General features: G+C 40.4%; 1 protein-coding gene across 1 annotated transcript in view; it reads left to right on the top strand.

Annotated features, from left to right (window-relative positions):
* Positions 1-12,015, top strand: part of CSMD2 (CUB and Sushi multiple domains 2) — a 948,969-nt gene extending 936,954 nt beyond the window's left edge. Inside the window, exons 68-71 of the mRNA XM_066586981.1 lie at positions 4,880-4,967; positions 5,057-5,192; positions 8,468-8,641; positions 9,127-12,015. Coding sequence (XP_066443078.1) covers positions 4,880-4,967; positions 5,057-5,192; positions 8,468-8,624 — 381 coding nt within the window. The 3' untranslated portion in view covers positions 8,625-8,641; positions 9,127-12,015. The remainder of the gene's footprint in view (positions 1-4,879; positions 4,968-5,056; positions 5,193-8,467; positions 8,642-9,126) is intronic.
* Positions 12,016-15,802: the final 3,787 nt, after the last annotated feature.

Below are 15,802 nucleotides of genomic sequence, written 5' to 3'. Positions count from 1 at the left end.
GTAATGGTTTGGGGTCCATCGCATATGACAGCGATATGTTCTGGACATTCTGCAGCCACATGTGTTCCTCTCATGGCGGCTTCAAAGAGGCATTTTCCAGCAGGATAATGCTCGGCCGTACACAGCAAGGGTGTCACAGGAATGTCCCTACAACATGGTCACAACTCTGTAGCTGCCTAGTTGCCAGACTTATCACCAATAGAACATGTATCGGACCATCTGGGATGCCAGCTTTGACAGCCTACAAGTTTTCACGATGTAGAGGCTCAGTTACAGCAAATGTGGACCGATATACAGCAGGATACCATATTGAACCTGTATGCCTTCATGCCCGCATGTATCACATCTTATATACAAGCTAAAGGCGGTACAACAGGATACTAGAGCCTCCATACCCACCCATATCACATCTTACATCAAAGCTAGAGGCGGTACAATAGGGTACTAGAGCCTCCATGCCCGCCTGTATCACATCTTACATCCAAGCTAGAGGCAGTACAACAGGGTACTAGAGCCACCATACCCACCTGTATCACATCTTACATCCAAGCTAGAGGCGGTACAACAGGGTACTAGAGCCACCATACCCACCTGTATCACATCTTGTATCCAAGCTAGATACAAGATGATACTAGAGCCTCTCTTCAAGTGTTCAGTTTTCAACAATAAATTACCCTTTTGCTCTGATATTGTAATCACTTACTTATATCAACATCACAATCACACAGAGAAAGTTTCATTCGATTCAAACAACTTCTTCTAGGGGAGGGATTTTATTTAACAATGAGTGTATGTTTTCAGGAGGAATAAGCCAGGAATGCCAATTCGCAAATTCTAAGAATAGGTTCTCCAGAACTGTTATTTCATGAGCAATAACAGTATTTAGTAAGACACGTCAGAGAGCTGAATGCTTCTTTCTAAAATGTATATAATAATGTGCTTTTATAAAATGCTGCATTCCATCTGTCATTGTGACAGCTACCATATATTTTTAAGGGTTAAACTCCGTTAGAAGATGATGTAGTTTCTATCTACCCTATTTTTCTGACTATAAGACGCAGTTTTCAGCAAAATAAAGTCTAGCTAAAAAAGCGCCTGTGCCATATCGTCCAGAGGTAGGGGGGTCTGATAGATCCAGAGATCCCTGACCGCTAAAATGATTCGGCAGTGCGCTGATACATTGGGAGAACTCTACAACCACACATCCCATGGCTGCACAATCCTTCTTCGCCCTGTAAGATCCCTGGAGATTCCCCCCGAGGGTGCAGGTCCTCTTCTGTACACACAGGGACAGACAATAGGAAAGAGTAAAAGTCTTGCAGTAGCAGCAGAACCGTAGATGATATCATAACCTTGTGAGCAGGAAGCAGCTAGAGGGAGTCATGTATTACTACACTGTGGAGATTTAGTGTTAGGGCTCTCTCACACGAGAATAGAAGAATCTCACCCAGAGAATAGAACCCATTATTTTCAATAGGTTCATTCTGACTTTTTTTCTAGCACACACAGGTCCTATTTTTTTATGCACACGTGAAATGTGCACACAAAACGTGCTTATGAGAATGAACCTATTGAAATCAATGGGTTCTATTCTCTGTGTTTAGCGCACGCAAGCTTTGCGTGCGTAAATACCTGTGCAAACGTGGCCGTATGAAGAAGCCCTAATGCTGAATTCAGTGCATGAGTATTGATTGCTGGAGGCTTGAGAGAATAGGGACAGATGATGGAATGATAAGGACACTCCTAATTGTCATGTGAATACAGTCAGGTTATGAATGACTGAGAAAGACATTCAGCTACCCTGAATATAAATGAAGGACAGGAATCTAATCGTCTCAGAGGTTTACTGCAGAAGGGAAAAGAACAAGAGCCTCTTATCTATTGTCACATGCTGTCTTTCTATTCTGCAGATTTTTGCATGTTAGAGACAAACCATGTGAATTCATATGAGATCTGCATTGTAAAACTAGATTACCACCAACCTTGTTCAGCCATTTATACATATTCTATTATGTCAACTTTCATTTAGAGCATTTTATTACTTGATAAGCAGAAATATTGGTACATTTATAATGACTTTATATCATTCTTAAAGAAATACCAACCCACCTCTCCCCCCACCCCCCCAAAAAGCAAGATGAAAAAACGACACATATTATTGAAAGAAATTGGGATAACTACTGGGTACAGGGACTACTGCAACAATACAGATGATGATGGAGCAGTCTATGATTGCAACTAGTTTCCAACTCCGTGGAGGGCGCATGGATGTGCCAATGGACCTTTGGAGATATGTAATTGTATCCAAATTTTCTTTATAAAAATCCCAGCACCTCTGATAAAAATTAATTTTTATTCATTTCATCATAAAAATGATGCAGGTAGTGTGATCATTATAGGCCTTACGCGTTTCCAGCGTTACCGCTCTTAATCATGGCATACAAGTGGATCAAAAAAACTCTGTTTTAAAAGCAATACTACCCAATCAAGGAATACAGATCACATGATATGTAAATGTTTCATGAACACCATGAGAAGAAAAGAGAGGAGAGGACAGGATAAAATAAAAAATAAAGAATACCCCTCCCCCCACATACTCCATCTCAGTAAATGTATAATAAGTTGTTCTTATCATTTATATTAGATGGAAATCTAGTGTGCTACTCAAAAATCCAAAAAGCTTCTCTGTAACAGCTTCCTAAAAAACCTTTCATTACCATAGTGTCAGAAGAAGGTAAGATCCCGATTATGCTGGGAGATAAAGTGCTTACCAGCTCCCCATACATGTTTAGCTTCCCTTTTATTTATGTCAAGAATGTGCTCATGAATTCTGCATTTTAATTGTCTGGTGGTCACCCCATGTACAGGAGCATCCAATGATATATATAACATATTCGCTGTTGGAATTTATATTATAACTAATGTAAAGAAACATTTATCTGGAGCTGCTAAGGACTTTATCATGATCTTACCTTGTTCCGACACCTCCGTGTATGGGCTTTTTTAGGTGATAGAAAGAAGAAGCTATTACACAGAGAAGCTTTTTGGATTTTTGAGTAGCATTTTAGATTTCCATTTAATTTAAACTATAAGAATAATATATTGTACACTAGCTGATTACCTGGCGTTGGCCATGTATTTTATTTTTAGACAAGAAAGAATTTAAATATGTGTGTGTGTGTATATATATATATATATATATATATGTGTGTGTACTGATTTATTATATTAGTATATGAGAAGGAAGAGGTCATCTGTGTAATCTATTAGTATATGAGGAGGAGGTCGTTTGTGTAATATCTTACTGCATGAGGAGGAGGTCATCTGTGTAATATACTGGTATATGAGGAGGAGGTCATGTGTGTAATCTATTAGTATATAAGGAGAAGGTCATCTGTGTAATATATTAGTATATGAGGAGGAGGTCGTCTGTGTAATATCTTAAGGCCCATTTACACGAGCCGATGATCGCTCAGATGACAGTTTGAGTGACAGCTTTGAGCGATCATTTTGTATAAAATATTGTGTAGCTACTCAGCTACCTAAGAGCACTTAAGTGTGCAAATGAAGCCTTAGCTGAATGCAGTTAATAGCCAGAGGGCTCTTATCAGCTTTCAGATCCTTTGTGCTTCAGGGGAAACCAATGCTATCAGCACTCCCCATGGAGAATGGCTGATAAGAGTGAAGGACGATTTTTAGTTTGGACTGAATAAAACGATGCAATGATTATCACTAAAACGATCACCTTTTAGCGATTTCTTAGCGATTATCGGCTGGTGTAAATGGGCCTTTACTGCATGAGGAGAAGGTTGTCTGTGTAATATATTAGTATATGAGGAGGAGGTCGTCTGTGTAATATATTAGTATATAAGGAAGAGGTCGTCTGTGTAATATCTTACTGCATGAGGAGGAGGTCGTCCATGTAATATCTTACTGCATGAGGAGGAGGTCATCTGTGTAATATATTGGTATGTGAGGAGGAGGTCATCTGTGTAATATCTTACTGCATGAGGAGGAGGTCTTCTGTGTAATATATCAGTATATGAGGAGGAGGTCATCTGTGTAATATCTTACTGCATGAGGAGGAGGTCGTCTGTGTAATATATTAGTATATAAGGAAGAGGTCGTCTGTGTAATATCTTACTGCATGAGGAGGAGGTCGTCCATGTAATATCTTACTGTATGAGGACAAGGTCATCTGTGTAATATATTGTTATATGAGGAGGAGGTCATCTGTGTAATATCTTACTGCATGAGGAGATTTACTAAAGCCGAATATGGAGGTGGGTGGAGTCCTATTTTTTACCCTGTCCTTTGCTCTCATTTCTTCTGGCACTCAGGGCAAATTCAGACAGATGTGTTTTTGTCCCCCTATGTGGCACTCTGGCATGGAGTTTGAAATTACGGCGAAGGGGAAGAGATTCCCCTCGTTCATTCGCAACTATGCTCCGAGCCGGCAAGCGTACTTGCACCCACGGCAGTCTAAATAAGCCCTCATGGTGTTCATGAAACATTTACATATCATGTAAATAATTAATTGGGTAGTATTGCTTTTAAAACTGAGTTTTCTTCATCCACTTGTATGCCATGATTATGAGCGGTAATGCTAAAAACAGGTAGGAGCTGTTATGATCACAGTACCTGCATCATTTTTATGATGAAATTAATAAAAGGGAATTTTTAACAAAAGTGCTGGGGTTTTTTATTAAGAAAATAATGAATAATAATGCCACATTTTGCATTTACATAGAACATTCATGTAGCAACCACTCTACAAGCCTGTGTACTGTTAAAATACTAGTGGATACAGAATGTACTAAATATATTTGCTTACATATAATACTAATGGTTTGCACTGTTCTTACCTGTACACCCATAGGTGTCATCTGAATCTGCGGGAGGAACATATGTTTATCAGGGCTTTGTGCGTGGAAAAGGATTTGGCCAGTTTGGACTTCAAAGGATAGGTGACTAGAGCTGCAATTGTGTTAAGGCTGTGTGGTTAGTTTGGTAACCAGAATAATTGACTAACTAGTGCTGTCTTTTGGTCCCACAGACAGGAGATTACTAGAAAATAGTCCTGACACTATAGGACATTTCCCATCTAACAGCAGCTCAGTGGCAGCTGCTATCCTCGTGCCTTTTATAGCTCTCATCATTGCTGGTTTTGTTCTATATCTCTACAAACACAGGTATGATCCATACGGTTTAGTTTTGCACTCTCTGTAGTATTGATATATGGAATTCAGTCTACAGCTATGATGAGGCATAATCCAATTACAATTGGTCTGTATATGATAAAAAAGGATACTTTCCATTACTAAATGTAGTTCCATTGAGTTATCAATAAAGCCATTCATTTTTTTACTCCACTTCCTCCCATTTTTGAGGATGCTCTGTATACTACAGGTCATTACGGTACTATTGTATCTTGTCACCACCGAATGTAGGAGTGGAGACAAGATTGACAGGCTGGTTGTTCCTGATTGGCTGCATGGCTGGCTCCCCTTCCTTGGCCTCACAGGTCCTAGCACTCACCACTCCGATGTCTGTTCTTGGCCTTGCGTCCTCTGCTACTACCTTCTCCGCTGCCACTGCCGCCATCCTCGGGCGCATCCTCTGCTCAGCACTCCGGCTCGGATAAAATTTTTGCGGCGGGGGATATTGGGGTCTTCCTCTGCTCAGCACTCTGGCCCGGGTAAGAGCTTTATGGCAGGGGGCAGGGGGGTCGTCCTGCACTGCTCATACCAGCTGAAGTGGGGGACGGTGCAGGTGGGCGGGCGGGGAGAGGGGGGTGAGAAGTGCTCTTAGATAGCCGGCAATGTGCTCGCAGTGTGGGAGAAGATTTTTTGCAAACATGGAGGGTTAGTTTCAGTGTAAGAGCTCAGTCAGACGGGCGTTTTTTCGCGCGATTTGCGCATGCGTCCCGCGATTTTATAAAACCATTGCTTTGCAATGGTATCAGACACATGAGCGCTTTTTATGCGCTCGTCCGATAAATTATAGAACAGAAATCGCAGATCACACCTGTCTGCGATCTGCGATTCCTGTTCTCTTCTCTATATGCGCTCAATGGGGCCGGCGGCAGCAGCGCCGACCCCATTGAGAACATATAGTAGACAAATCATTCTCCTCTGCCACAGCTGTAACAGCTGTGGCAGAGAAGAATGATTTTTGCCCATTGAATTCAATGGAGCCGGCAATACAGCCGGCTCCATTGAAAGCAATGGGCTGCCGGCGATCGCACAATGAATTTTCGGGAAGGGCTTAAAAATATATGCCCTTCCCGGAAATTCATCCAGAAATGTGTAAAAAAAACCCAAAAATATATACTCACCTGGTCCCGGCAGACGGAGTTCAGCCGCGGCTGGCCGGCAGTTCTCCTGAACTGCTCTGAGTAGTATTCAGCAGCTGGGGATTTAAAATCCCCGCCTGCTGAATGAGCTGCCTCTGATTGGTCACAGCCTCACCAATCAGAGGCAGCTCTCACTTACCTATTCATGAATTCATGAATGGGTGAGTGAGTGCTGCCTCTGATTGGCTCAGCGCAGGGACCAATCAGGGGCAGCTCTCAGCTGTCATTCAATATATATATTTTTTGAGTATATGAGTATATATATATTTTTTGTTTTTAACATTTCTGGATGAATTTCCGGGAAGGGCATATATTTTTAAGCCCTTCCTGAAAATTCATCGTGAGATCGCCCGCAGCCCATTGCTCAATGCGCTGGACAGCTCTGGCCCGTTTCTATTGAAACGCGGCTAGGAGCAGTTTTTTTGGGTGATTTTTCGGCCCCGGTCACGCGATTTGCGGATGCACATCCGTCATGCGATCCGCAAATCGCGGGAAAAAACGCCCGTGTGACTAAGGCCTAAGTCTTACATTATTTCCTGTAAATGACTGCACGTTACTGCAGAGCCACTGTCACATCCAAGCATTTACAGTTAATAATGTAACTCTTAGGGCTTTTACTCACTAGCGGGTTTTTTTTTTCGCTGCAATTTCGCAGCGTTTTTTTAATTTTTAAAGTAAGAGAGGGACTTTCTAATGTTAAAATCGTATCGCACAAAAATCGCAGCAATGCAAACTTGTGATTTTTGTGCAATGCGATTTTAACATTAGAAAGTCCTATTGACATTTGGAGAAAAATACGCAGCAAAATCACAGCGAAAAAAACCCACTAGTGGGTAAAAGCCCTTACACTGAAACTAACCCTAACCCTCCATCGCAGCTATAACTCAATCCCAACGCTGCTAGGACCTTCCAGCAGCCAGCCAATCAGGACATTTGGGGGCGTCACATACCCCTTAGCTGTCACTGAAGGTCTCCACTCCTACATCTGGTGGTGACAACATACAATAGTACCGGTTATTACAATTACAAACAGTAACACCTTCCTCTGCATGTTACACATTACTGGGCTGTACAGAGGAAGTTGTTAAAGCGATGTTTCATTCTTTTACAATGTGCTTTGCATTATTCGCTGAAACTACACCTCACAGACTACTGCTCTGCCGGCCTCCTATGTGCACTGGTAATGTTGAGAATTCTCTGCTTTGTAGTAGCAGTCTCCCTCTGCTCACTTGATGGTCCAAATATAGGATGAAGCATCTAAAATGAAACAGAGCCAGAAATTACAGCACTAAATACAGAGTCAATGCAGTTGGTGGGCACAGCAGGAAGTCATGGTGGTACAGCTTCAGCCAGTAGCTGCAGAGTCATGTCAGAGAGAAAGAGGAATCATTTTGACAAATTCTGCTGTAGAGCTCACATATAGCAGTAGTTATAATTGCCTGTGATGTCAAGGTCCTATAGTGTGCCAGTGTCCATTGTACCATGTAAATTTAGGTTTAGAGTAGCACAGTGAAGGAATTAATGGGCTTGACATATCAAATTAGTCAATATTCTTTGCTATGAAAATAGCATGAAAACTTGCCCAAATAAGCTTCATACTGTGGCCACTCGTGAACTGTGTGAAGTTCAGTAATGTTACATAATGCCAATCTTAATTCTTATTATATTTATGTCTGTCACATAATTCCAAAAGTAGTGATTCAAGAGTTTCCCCTAGGCTGTTTTCACACAGTGTTTGTGCATGTGCCCAGTCTTTCCATCCAATGGATTCTGGATCATGAAAAATGTCATCCAGCTGGAACCCCAGACAGAACTATAGGCCATCATTACTAAATTAGAGACCAGTGGAATAGTGTAGCACTAATGGCAGGCATTAGTGGAAACCTGTTAAAACGGAGACCTAAGCTTGCAGCTTTGGTCTCTGATTTAGTAATGACAGCCTGTGTTATTTAATCAAGCCTATCCAGATGTAATTCTGGGATGATGTGTAAAACTAAACAATACATTCTGGATTGTACTTTTCCCTTTAATTTTCATATAAACAATATATATTGCTGTATGTGATAATGCATATCTTTGGCCTTGAATGCCGATTCTTCATTTTTCTCGTAGAAGACCCAAGGTTCCGTTTAATGGGTTTGCCGGACATGAGAATACAAATGGTCGGGCCACATTTGAAAATCCTATGTATGAACGAAATGTGCAGCCTACAGAAATTGTGGCAAATGAGACAGAGTTTACGGTCAGCACAGTGTGCACTGCTGTATAGCACCCGTCCTTTACCAGGTAGGTGGAGGGATACTATCTGATATCTTTAGAATAGTTGTTGGGGGTTAATATGGTGTGTCAATGTCAAAGCCAAAAAAGGACACATTTCTACAATCCACATCTATTTATTGTATATTATTCCATTCCAATTGGTTCTGATCCTATAGCTTGCAAAATGATAGCCCCAGTGTATACTTATCCCTGCAAACATCCAGTATAGAAATTTCCTTGAGAAGAGGTACTAAGTGATTCTCAGATCAAGCTGTAGGGTGGAGGTTGGTCAAGTTGCACTTTTTTAGGTGGAATCCGTATTTACTGTGTGGTACATTGTAATTATGGGCTAAGAAAATATTAGATCAATGTTACTTCCTCTTGTTCTTGTTTCGATCAATAAAACCCATCTACTTGATTTAATTGTCTGGAATTTCAGGTGATCAATACTAGTAATAATAAATGATTTCTAAAGAAACGAAAACAAAAATCTTTATTTTTCTATTTTTTAGTGAACTGGGTTTACTTGGAATCTCCGTCCTGTCTTTCCCTTGCCCTGCACACCATCATTGGGCAGCTGATTTCACCAGTGCTACTTGTAGCCACACCATTTTTTGATGACATCCAATGTGTGCCGGGCTGGTGGATTCAGGAGAAACTAGAAGCATACCCCATGTACCAAGATGAAGTCATGCCAACTGCAGACAACACACCCTCTCTGCACCAATCTGCTAGAGTCTCATGCAGCCTTGGCAACTGGGTGTCTCAAAACAAGTGGCAAGGCTGTCATCTCAAGAGGTTCTTATCCTCCAGGGACACCGTGCAAGTGCTTTTATACTGAACTTGTATACATGCAACGTTGGTTGGAAGTGGATATAAACAAATCTATATATACAAATATACATATTTTTATTTTGCAAAGAACCAGTTCCAAAAAGTGCTTTTCCTCCATTCTTCTCCGCCTGATCCCTGCAGCACATAACAGACTGTGTGGCGTTGGCGGGAAGGGGGAGCGCAGCCTTACACCCCAAGTTCCAAGTTGGCATTTTCGTCCTCAACCAGCCAACACTTGAAGGAGAGCTGTTTATCAATTCTGTCCCAATCTAGCCCTTCTTAGTGGTCAACTGAGCACATTGGTGCTTGCCATTCCAGCTGAAGATGGATGCATTCAGCCAACCTAAAATTCCACCTTACATGATTCTGAAAAGTTTGCTGGCACATTACCTCGAAGTCATGTTCAGTAGAATATTTGAGTTTTTGTGAGCAATGCATTGCAGGTTCCTTAGGTTTATCATTGGTGTTTCCTAATAAAATGCATTTCAGGTACAAATTAATGTGATAAGAGGAACCGTTACCAAAATGGACTTGACAGGAGACTATATGAAGACTATATGAAGAATGTTCCAGACTTGGACATTCGAATGTTCTTCTATCTGCCGCTGAGGGAGGGGAGACTAGTCATGTGTGGTAGCGTCATAGTCTATAGTAAAATACCTCCTTTAATGACAATGAATGAAATTAAGATTTCTTTGAATGTTATGTTATACCAGGCTATACAATGCAGTCTTTTATATATGTTTAAGTTCTCATTTCAGGCTTCTGCATAGGACGTACACAGTACTGTATGAATTCTACCAAAAATGGTTCCCAAAACCAGCTCTTTTGTAGAAAGGCAGATGTCAGTAGTGATTACTTCTGATGGTGTCAACATTGATCCCTTTTCTATACAATAATTTGGTAGTCTCCAGAAGAAAAAAAAACACATTACACAGTACTTTGTTTTTTTTTATGTATTTTTTAAATTTGGCTGATTTACCTGGTTATTGTTACTGTGCTACTATTCATGCTAAAACCATTGACTACCTCTTCTGTTATTGTGTGCTGGGTTGTTTGCAGCATTTCTATTTGTCTCCTGCAACTGTCTGGGTACAAGCATTCATAGTTCTTTTTGGCATAGTGTACCCATTTCCATTTTCTTTTTGCCATAGGCATAACAGAAACAGGTCAACAGTTTGTTATTCTGAACCTACAAAATAATCTGTTGAATTAGTATTACAAAGAAGATGCCACAAATATGTCAGTTTTGCATTCATTTCCTTCTTCTCCAATGTATAAATGTAGCATAACCAGAACGATATAACAGTACCAGTATTGGAAGTAGATATGGTGCCCTTAAATGGTTTGTAATAAAAATGCCAACTGCAGCTGTTGAGAAACACATGCTGGCACTCTCTGATGCCAATCAGCAAGGGAAAGTTGGGAGTCGTGATCTCAGCTGATGAAACTCTATGACAGATGTAGTGTTTGGCACTATAGTACACTTCCATAGAGATGCCACAAGGTATCCTGGCATGGCTTGTGTACCCCTATGTGTGTCCCTGCAATGCATTGCTACATTTTACTGTACAATTCCACCTTTCTGTTGGCAGTTTTACCATCAGCCGACAGGTTATACGTTACTTAGTGTCACAGGGACATGCTGTACAGGCACATGTAGCAGTTATTGTTGCACTTGTTAATGAACAAATGAGAAACAAAGTTGAATGTAGCCCATATATTTATTTATATTTAAATATATCTTGTTTGTCCATTGAAATTAGGCCAAACTTCAGGAATGAGAAGAACAATTGCAGTATCGCTATTTCTTTAGAATTGGTGTTTTTGCCTGTTTGAAGATCTATTGAATGATTCATAATATGGAGGAAAGGAAAAGCCTCATTAAAAGAAATGGCCATTAACTAGAATATTGGGAGTCTAGCATTTTGAATTGCACCCTTATTCTTAATAAATCAAATTCTTGTTCCAGCTAATCCTAAACAGGCAGAAATGCTGATTTATATTACCAGTAAATAATATGTTTAGCAACTTGTTTTATCGGTGCTTTAACCTGTTTGCACAACACAGTTGAGCTGACTGCGGAGTACAGCAGATATGCAGATGGTGCACTTACCTAGCTCGGGTATTCAATGAGGCTACTCTCTTTCTCCTTGTCCGTTCCCAGCTCCTCCAGTCTGAAATGCAAACATTATCAGGACTAGTGAAACAGCTCATTGCTCCGTCAATGGCCTTCCCCTTTGCGACCCACTTGGAAAGGACAAACAGAATAAATAGACTATTTTGTACAGAGATATATTTTTATGAAGAGAATTTGTACAGGTTAAAAAAAAATATAGAAATTAAAAAAATCTAAATGAAACTGAATCCTTTATGTCCTATTTGGATTATTGTATCCTATGGTAGTGATGAGCTTTTTTGTAAATGTAAAAATGTACAAATGCCTTGTTTACAGAAGATGACTGTACATATGTAATCTATACACACTCTCGCTTGTCTGCAATATAAACTGTTTAATTTATGTGTCTCTGTATATGAGGCTTCATTTTTTGTTCAATTTGCCTTTTAATTTTCATGATTTTGAAAAGCTATTTTAAATTTTTGGAATTCAAATTAAATCTAAATTTTTGCATTGCCTTGTCTACTGTGAGTTCTGTATTTAGAGGGGATACAATGTTTCTCGTTTAGAAAATACGTTGTAAAATGCCAGAATTCTCACATCTGTTTTAAGTATATCACACAGGGAACATACAATGTTGAATGGTTTTTGTTTTCTACTGTTTATCTTTGTTACATCTATGTTAATGTGCTACGTGTGCTTTCACATCTGCATTGGGGATTCCGCTTTTCTGCTCCGTTTGGGGAGAAGGAAGGCAGAGTCCCCGCAGCTGAACGGAATCGAACAATGCCGGATAGACTCCATTGACTATTATTGGGTCCACTGGCTGCCCGGCTTTTGGAGGGAAGAAAAGGCGCTGTATGCTGCACTTTTCTTCCAGTATTTTCAGCCGGATCTGTGGTGAAATCTGCGGCCAGATGCTCCAACGCAGATGTGAAACCGGACTACAGGGGTTGTTGGCTTTTGACAGTCTTTTGTTGTTACCATCTCCTCGGAATCATGAGAATGGCACAATCTTTGTCTCCCCAAATGAATAGAACTGCACATGTATGACCACCGCTTCATTTACAGTCTATGGAGACAGCCAAGCAAAACCTTCGATTTTCTCCATTAGTCCCATAAAACTTAATGGAGCACTGATAATGTATGTTCTCTGCTGCTCTATTCACTTGGTGCACCATTCTTGTGATTCCTTGCATTCCAGAGGTTGGACTCCCAGCGATCACATCTATCATGCGGATAGGTGATAAATGATTTTGATGGAATAACCCCTTTATAGCTGAGATGATTAATGTAGTGTTCTGATATACACTCCTAACAGCTGAACTGAGATTTACTGGACTGCATTCTGTGTTACTACCGTAAAGGCCCTTTTACACACAAAAATAATCTTTCAAAGGAATGAAAGATTGAAAGACTTAGCGATGTATTTACATAAAGTGCTAATGGCCATTAACATTTTATCATCTTCATATGCATGTAAAAAGGCGAGTTGTTTGCAGAGCCCAGCATGTGTTTAAACACGCGCCCAGCTGTGCAAACAGCTGCCGAAACATTCCATCGTTCTCCTCTAGTAGTATACTAGTGGCTAGTATAAACATGCCGTGGGGAGAACAGTGCAATCTATTGAAAGATGAGCGAAATACATTCAAATGGAATCTATTTGCTCAGTCTTTCAGCGGCTAAACGATGGATTTTATGTGAACTAAAATCCATAATTCAAACGAAAAGTGCATGATGCCCACCTTTACAAGTAACAATTATTGCTCATTTTTGGCCTTTTGGACCAAAATCATTGCGTGTAAAAGGCCTTTAGTTTTTCTTCATCAGATTGCTGAATGATTGGTGTAAAGAGTTCAACTTCCAGAAGAGAATTAAGGAGATCATATTTTATACAGACACAATGAAGTGTTGCAGCAATCACATGTATCACCTATCTTTTGGATTGTAACCACTTTAATTAGAGTACTGTACAACCCTAACCCCAACTATTACAGATATAGCAAAGTTTACCTTGAGTGTGATTACTTTCCGCAACAAGTTATCTTATCTTAAAAGGGTTAATCGGGACACAGTTTTTTTTTTCAAAACTGTCCCATCCTGCTCTGGTCATATTACAGAACACACACTCGCCTTCCATGGAATGAGCGTGATGACAGCAATACTGCAGTTTATTTGACCGCTGCAGCTAATCACCAGCTGGAGGGAGCTGATGATTGACTGCAGTGATTACATGGCTCTGGTGTCAGTGACATCGACAATGGCTCTCTGCACCCAGAAGTGAAGACCAGGAGACTGAAAGCTGCAGAGGGCAGGGAAGGTGAGTATAAGCTCTGTTGTGTTACTAGACTAGGCACAGAAAGTAAAAAAAAAATGTTTTCCTGCATAACCCCTTTAAGCAATTGAAAATCTATTGCTATCAACACAGCAAAAGTAACTGAAAAGCTATTGAGGGGCAAATAAACTGTGACACAGAATCTTTTCTTAACGCATTAAGTATACACACGAACACATTGATCTTCTCTTTAGATACCCAAATAGACTCCTGCTAAGTCTGAACTGACGATCTCATGGGTTTCTGTGTTCAGAATATAAAATGGATTCATTGTGTAAATGAATTAAAAGACTACTAACTTTTCAACAACTTGTGCTTGAGTGATAGAAAATGTGATAACTAGTTACCATGGAAATCGCTCTGTACTCCAAAAATGACATTTTTTGTGTTGAAAAATCACTGCTTACCACTAGGGGTCTTTAAATTTGCTGTCATGTGAAGCCTGTCTCTAGCAACAGAAATAACAAGACAGATTACAAGAAGTGGAAGAGGGTGATAACTCATTCTGTCCATAGACGTTTATAGAGGGGGAAGGAAGACAGAAGCAGATACTCAAATAGACACTGCCTGCAGTTATTAGTAAGTGACCGTTTACTGTATTATAGCTGCTGAAATCACATCCACACTGCTCAGCACTTCTGTTATGATACTGGTGGGACACAGGTGCAATCCAATTGCCTGAAGAAAATGAGCTAATCACAGTTTAGATTATTAATAAGTCTCTTTGGCTCTTCAGAGAGAAAGCTTGCAAACAACATAATTTGGTAGATAATCCACAAAAATATGAGAACAGTCTGGCAAAGAGAGTTTCCCCCGGGACACAAGAAAGAAGTTGGGCAGGTTAGATTAGTGACAAGACTCAGGGAGCAAAATCTGCAGATTTCTCTGTGCGCAGTAGATAAAAGACATCATATGAGCTAGACTCCTCCTACTAGCTCAGAGACAACTGAAAATCACAGATGTAGTCCGCAGAGGTAGAAATGGTGATAAATGCAGGCTACTAGTCATGTGATGCCCAGAAACACACACCTGGTAGCTTATTCTGAAAAGTCACCTGAAAAGGTAGGTACATTTTAAGGCATTGGAACCAAACACTATTTTACAAGTTTCAGGCCTCAGTCAGACGGGCATTTTTTCGCGCGTTTTGCGCATCGCATGTCGGATGCGCATGCGCAAATCGCGTGACCGGAGGCGAAAAATCGCGGGAAAAATCTGCACCTACCCGCGTTTATCGTCGCTGCAAAACGCCCGTCTGACCGGAGAAAAATCGCCGTGCGCATCAAAATGCGCATGAAACTTCGTCTGACCGGCGAAAAAAATGATTTTGGTGCGCACATAAAACGGCGAACGCAGATAGGCGCGATTTGCGAATCGTTGTGTCCTATAATTTTTCGCAAAAGCGGACATGTGACCGATATCATAGCGAACTATTGGTTCTATATATGTGCGAAACGCATGCGCAAAACGCGCAAAAAAACGCCCGTCTGACTGAGGCCTCATTCTGCATTATATATTTAAAGGCAGTGTGCGATGAAAATTATTGTTGTAACTTTTCTTTGTTCAAAGGACAATTCAATTGCTGCTTAAAGCCTTAATTAAACCATTGTAAATATAAAGAAAACATCTTATGTTATCTTTCGAGGAATTGAAATCAAATGTAAAGTGTAAAGGCATACAGCAACTATCAGGTTAGTGATTCCATGGCCTTACCTTACTTATCTTCTGGGTCAATAAGAAAGAAATACTTTCAACATAAAGTACATACTAATTACATACTGGTTAAGAGACCTTTCAAATGGGAGGAATTCTCCACATTTTAATGCGGAATGAAAGGGGCTTAAATCAGCCTGCAATTCCACACCAGGGGCCACCATTAGCCATGCAGATTTTGATGTGGAAT

This window comes from Eleutherodactylus coqui, chromosome 1 (assembly GCF_035609145.1).
Source record: "Eleutherodactylus coqui strain aEleCoq1 chromosome 1, aEleCoq1.hap1, whole genome shotgun sequence".
Classification (NCBI taxonomy): domain Eukaryota; kingdom Metazoa; phylum Chordata; class Amphibia; order Anura; family Eleutherodactylidae; genus Eleutherodactylus; species Eleutherodactylus coqui.
The sequence above is the reverse complement of the archived record's forward strand: the minus strand, read 5'-3'. Positions and strand labels throughout refer to the sequence as shown.